Raw genomic sequence first — 5,994 nt, 5'->3', positions numbered from 1 at the left:
GGAACCTAGCCAAAAATCATAGGCAGTGCTAAGTCCAAAGACAGTCCCTTTCTAGCATAAAATGATGACTTAACATCATAATTTAAATGTATTTTATAGTGTAGCAGACACACCACCTCATAAATTTGAAGAATGTTATTTTGAAAGTCATTTTATCATGTTTAAAGGGAAAGGCCATAGATCCAGTGGCTTACCAAGATTAGAATTTTCTGCCTCGCTCAGTAAGCATTCCATAGATTACTACGTTATATTCTCTAAATTCATGGATGCTGAGCTGCACCGTGTTACTGTTACCCACAGAAATCAATTTTCTCATAAAGTAACTAATGATCGCACCCCAAGCTGCACTGCAAAATCCTCCATTTAGATAGAAGAACACCTGCAGCAAATCCAGAATGTCATAGAGAATGATGCCGTCTTCACCTTGAAGTTTGTATAGACCATCCAAACACAACGTAAGTTTGAAATCTATCTTCTGTTTAACTTTTTAAAAATAAAGAGTACATTAAAATAAACGTCTTCCAAGCCTATTCCCAATACTTAATTCCAAAGCCACTTCCACATTTTTAGGTACTTGTTACAGCAGCACTCCATTTCCTGGTATAAACACTGTATTAGTTTCCTACAGCTCCAGTAACAAATGATCACAAACGGGATGGCTTAAAATGACAGAAACTTATTCTGTCATAGTTCTGTAGGACAAAAGCCTGAAATCAAGGTGTCAGTAGACTTGGCCCTTTCTGGAGGTTCTGAGGGAGAATCTGTCCCATGCCTCTCCCTTAGCCCCTGGTGGCTGCTGTAATCCTTGACAATCCTTGGCTTGCAGATGCCTCACTCCAATATCTGCCTCCATCTTCATGTCACTTTCTCCTCTGTGTCTCTCTCTCAAATCTCCCTCTGCTTTTCACTTATAGGGACACCTGTCATTGTTTTTAAGGCCCACCCTAAATCCAGGATGATCTCATCTGGAAAACCTAAACCTAATTAAACCTACAAAGACCCTTTATCTCAATAAGGACACCTTATCCAAATAAGGTTCAGGTGGCTATGACATGGATCTGTCTTTCGTGAGGCAGGCCTCTATTCAACTCACTACGGTCTGCTCTCTAGCCCCTGCCAAACTCACATCTGTCCCACATCCATACAAAACACATTTACCTCATCCCAACATTCCACCAAAGTCTCAATCCATTACAACATCAACCCTAAGTTCAAAATCTCATCAAAAGTCCTAAATCTCATTATTAAATTATCTGAATCAGAGACAAGCGAAACTCTGAGTGTAAACCATCCTGGAGCAAAACTTTTCTCCATATGGGGACTGGTGAAGCAGTTATCTGCTTCTAAAATACAATGGTGGGACGGGCATGGGATATACACTCTCATTCCCAAACGGAGAAATTTAAAGGAACAAAGGGGTTGCACAACCCAAGAAAGTATGAAATCCAGCAGGGCAAATTTCTTTAGGTTTTAAGGACTGGGAGTAATTATCTGTGGCTTGATGCTCCACTTGCTGGGTCCACAGCTCCAGCCTCTGGGCCTGCGACAGTGGCTCCATCAGCCTCTGGGTTCACAGCAGAGGCTCAGTCAGCCTCTAGCCCTCTCTCAATGAAACTTCTGACCTCTGTACCACTCTTGTCATCTCTGCCCTTAGAGTCATTCTTTATTTTTCACAAAGGGTAGCACAAGTCTGCAACTGAGTAGCTCTATCAGCCTATTTCCTGCCTGTAGAATCCTAGAAGTCATGCCTCAATCTCATCTTATATAAATTTTTATAAATTCTCTATTACAAGAGTACAGAAGTTATTCCACATTTTCTTGCAGTGTTTTACAGTTTTGTTCCTTATAACCATTCCTTCTGGAATTTATTTTTGTGCATCATTTAAAGACAAAAACAAAAAACAAAAAAAAAATGCTGCCCCAATTAGTAGTCAGTTATCCGGCATCATTGACTGATCAGTGCATTATTTATCCAATGACATGATATGCCAGTTTTATCATACATATGAGCTGGTATGTAATACTATTGAGTGTTTAAAACAGTTTTTGGTCAATAAGCATAAGCACACTATCGCTTTCAGCTATGGAAACTGCTACTTTGCTAACCATGAGGTGAATATATTCTGCAGTATGTGGTATTTACTATGGTATGGCCTCTTTCATCTATTTTGTATTCTGAGAACAGTTTGTCCAAAATGACTGCTTGTATGTGTAAAAGTAACATCGGATATGCTTCAGATAAACAAGGTTATAATGTTATAATGGTGCTTACGGTGGAAGTTTTAAGAAGGCTGGAAGTGCTTTCCAGGATATAGTCAAGAAAGCAGAAAGTTAAGATCATCAAGGAGCTAGATATTGATAAATGACAACTGACATTAAGAAGCCCATTATAAGCATCACTGTTTGATGAACATGTATATGAAGATACTTAGGAAAAAAATTATTTTAAATTAAAAATATTTTAAACTATTTTATTACAGATTTTAAAATAATTTGCTTTACATTGTGGTTCAATTTTTACGTGAATTTTATCTTAATAATTGTGATAATATTCATAATAATTTCACGAAAAATTTTATCAGTTTCACTTCTTTCTTTGCTCACCATTATCTCTTTCATTCCATGTGTTCCTCCTAGTTGTACATACTTGTTGTTTTCAGTATCCTCAAGTGATACTTTCAGGAAGCATTCATGGTGGTAAAATTTCTGAGTCTTTTAATATATAAAAATGCCTTAATTTTGTCCTCAAACTTAAATAATAGTTTGGCTAAGCACACAAATTTAAGTTAAGAGGAATATTCCTTTAGAACTGCAAAAATATTGTTCCATTTTGCTTATTACCTGAGAGATCAAATGAGAATTCTGACAGCAACTGAATATTATTTCTTTAGAACTATCGTACATTTTACCTTTCAGAAACTTTTAGGGCCTGTCTGAATTTTCTTGGGAATCAGAAATTTCAGGATATATCTTAATGTGGACTTTTTCTCACATACATGCAGACTTTTTATTGGTTTCCCCTACAAGAGACAATAACGTAAGTTTTAAAATATAAATCTGAGGTCATCTGAGAGGCAAGGAAGAAAGATTAAAATTAAATGCTTAATCAAAAGGTACTACAACACCACCTAAAATCTACTACCATGGCAGTAGCAGGCTAAGATTTAGCTACAGCAAAAACATCTGATGAAAATTTTAGAGACTATATAGCAGGAAGTGGATTTGCTTTCCAGAAGACTGGTACACTGATAATTTGGATCCAACAGGATGTTTGACCAGGAAAATGTCAAGATGATTAGAAGTAAAACTAAATCAAAAAGAACAGGTACACTGGAGAATCCAAAACATGTACTCTCCAAACAGATGGTGACAGATTTATCTTCTTCCTCTCGTGAAGCATTTGCTGCACTTTGCAGCCTTTTCTCATAATCCTACCCAATGGCTGTTCAAGCTGAAAGCTGCTGCTCTCGCCTTGCAGATGGCTCAGCAACCACGTGAACTAGGTTTGGGTTGCACAGGACTCTTGATTAATTTAGCACGGATCTTGGAGAACTTGTGACAAACGGGGAAGAGGGGAGGAGAATACAGGGAATAAGAGGGGGTTGGTGGGATTGAGATGTGGTGGTGGTGGATTGGGTTGGTTGCATTTTTAGTTGTTCTGAACAAAGTGAACCCTGAAGCATTCACATGTAAAGTAGTCTAAGTTTCCCCAATTAATTTCATACAACTCCACACAACACCTTCAAAGTCTGAAGTCAGCAGCTGAACTGTAGTTACAGCTGCAAGGCTCACAAAATCATCAAAGAAACCAGAATGAGACAACCCAGATAGGATATTCCAGCAATTATTCTTAATCTGTCTTTCTCCAATCTAAAATAAGCATCTAATATACATGATGTGGGATGTAGAAAGCCATGCTGGAACAAACAGGGTCTTCTGCCGAACTTTTCATCAAACACCAAGGGAAACCAACGGTCAGGGTATATTTTTATTTTATCTTATTTTATTTAAAATACAACAACCCCAACGTTATTCTGTCACAATGGGACATGGCTGAACAGGTAGACGACAGATTCCCCATTGTGAGTTCTTCTGATGGCTTCGGCAAGGATCATGGAGATGTCGATCACCTGTATTTTGGAGCAATGCTTCACCTTATCCTCCTAAGGTATGGTATTGGTGACTACTACTGCTTCAAAGCCTGCACTGTTGATGTGACTAATGGCCGGGCCAGAAAAGATTCCGTGAGTCAAGATCGCATAAACTCTGGTGGCTCCAGCTGAGAAAAGTTTGTCAGCTGCATGGCAGATTGTATCACAAGGGTCAGCCATGTCATCCACAAGGATAGCCACACAATCCTTCACATATCCCACTAGTACCTTTCGGTCCACTTAATTGGCCTTCTTCGGTTCTTTGTGAATCAAGGCAAAGTCCACATTCAGTCTTTCTGCAACGGCGGTCACTCCCTTAGCTCCACCAGCATCTGGAGAGACAATCATGCCGTTCCTCCACTCAGAGATATTTTCCTTTATCCACTTCAGGACAGCTGGATCTGCATACAAATTGTCTACTGGGATATCAAAAAAGCCCTGAATTTGAGAAGCGTTGGCCCATCGTGATGATACGATCTGTACCTGCTATAGACAGCGTATTTACAAGTTTGGCGGAGATTGCGGCTCGGCTCTTATCCTCCTTATCCTGCGGGCACAGGGGAAGCACGGGATGACTGCAGTAACTCGGCTGGCTGGAGCAATCTTGCAGGCATTAATCATGATGAAAAGCTCCATTCGATTGTCGTTGATTTCGCCACAACCACTCTGCAATATGTGGACATCCCCTCACACTCTCGCCTATTTCCACGCAGGTCTCCTGGTTGCTAAATTTCTTAGTCACCACCTTGCCCAGCTCCTGGCCCAATCGGTCGGCAGTTTTCTGGGATAAGTCCTGGCGGGAGCTGCCGCTGAAGATTTTGATTGGCATTTTGGTCAACTGCCCTAGGCTCTCTACGTCCGGTGATCACCCCTGCAGTTGAGAAAGGAACAGAGGTCAGACCACAGACTATTCCAGCTCCTAGAGAGGCGCGAGAGCTCCGGTTGTTACTCAGCTGTTCCGGTCTCTTCCGGATGTGCGCCGCTCTAAACTGCCTTCTGCGTCTTCAAAAAAAAAAATTCCTTCTTGGCATCCAGTTCACGCTTCAAAACTAAAGAATCAAATCTTGGGCTTCCCTAGTAGTGCAGTGGTTGAGAGTCCGCCTGCTGATGCAGGGGACGGGGGTTCGTGCCCCGGTCCGGGAAGATCCCACATGCCGCGGAGCGGCTGGGCCCGTGAGCCGTGGCCGCTGAGCCTGCGCGTCCGGAACCTGTGCTCCGCGGCGGGAGAGGCCACAACAGTGAGAGGCCCGCGTACCGCAAAAAAAAAAAAAAAACCAAATCTTTTTTCAGTTCGTGGATTTTTTTTTTCCTCCTCTATTAGTGCTTGTATTAGTTTCCAAGGGCAGCTTAAATCTGAATATGTAAAAATGTAAAATTTCTACAAGGCAAAACACGTAGCTTTGAAAGGAAAGTTCTGGACTGGAGGAAATGTGGAGAACGTGCCCAGAGTTCTTCCAACTGAGTGAGAAAAAGATAAGTAGGAACAAACGTATGAAAAAATGCTACAAATCAAGAAATTGACGTTCATTTTCACATACCAGGTAAGCCAAAATTATAAAATAGATAACTCCTTCTAGTCTAATGGAAAGTGTAAGTGTGTAGATTTTGCAAGGGAAATTGAGTACATAACATACGGCTCAACGTGTCTTCTAGGAATCTACTCAATAGAAAGATTCACAAAGTATATTGATAACAGTATTTTTTGCTGTATTAATCCATTTAGTCAATATTTCCCGAGGTGTTCTGTGTCAGGTGTTGCCCCATTTACAGGGTATAAGATGATGAATGACAAATAGTAACCTCTCTAGAATTGCTTATAAAAGCAAAATATGGAAACCAAAAA

The 5,994-nt window shown here is 40.5% G+C and overlaps 1 protein-coding gene across 1 annotated transcript; it reads right to left on the bottom strand.

The window, feature by feature from the left end:
- Positions 1–4,035: 4,035 nt before the first annotated feature.
- Positions 4,036–4,998, bottom strand: PRPS1L1 (phosphoribosyl pyrophosphate synthetase 1 like 1). The gene is given in 4 exon segments (XM_067745528.1): positions 4,036–4,611; positions 4,613–4,703; positions 4,706–4,836; positions 4,838–4,998. Coding segments are annotated over 4 exon segments (939 nt in total). The 5' UTR covers positions 4,981–4,998; the 3' UTR covers positions 4,036–4,037.
- Between the last annotated feature and the right edge of the window lie 996 nt (positions 4,999–5,994).

This window comes from Pseudorca crassidens, chromosome 8 (genome assembly GCF_039906515.1).
Source record: "Pseudorca crassidens isolate mPseCra1 chromosome 8, mPseCra1.hap1, whole genome shotgun sequence".
Taxonomy (NCBI): domain Eukaryota; kingdom Metazoa; phylum Chordata; class Mammalia; order Artiodactyla; family Delphinidae; genus Pseudorca; species Pseudorca crassidens.
Note: the sequence above shows the minus strand (reverse complement) of the source record. Positions and strands in the feature narration are given on the sequence as shown.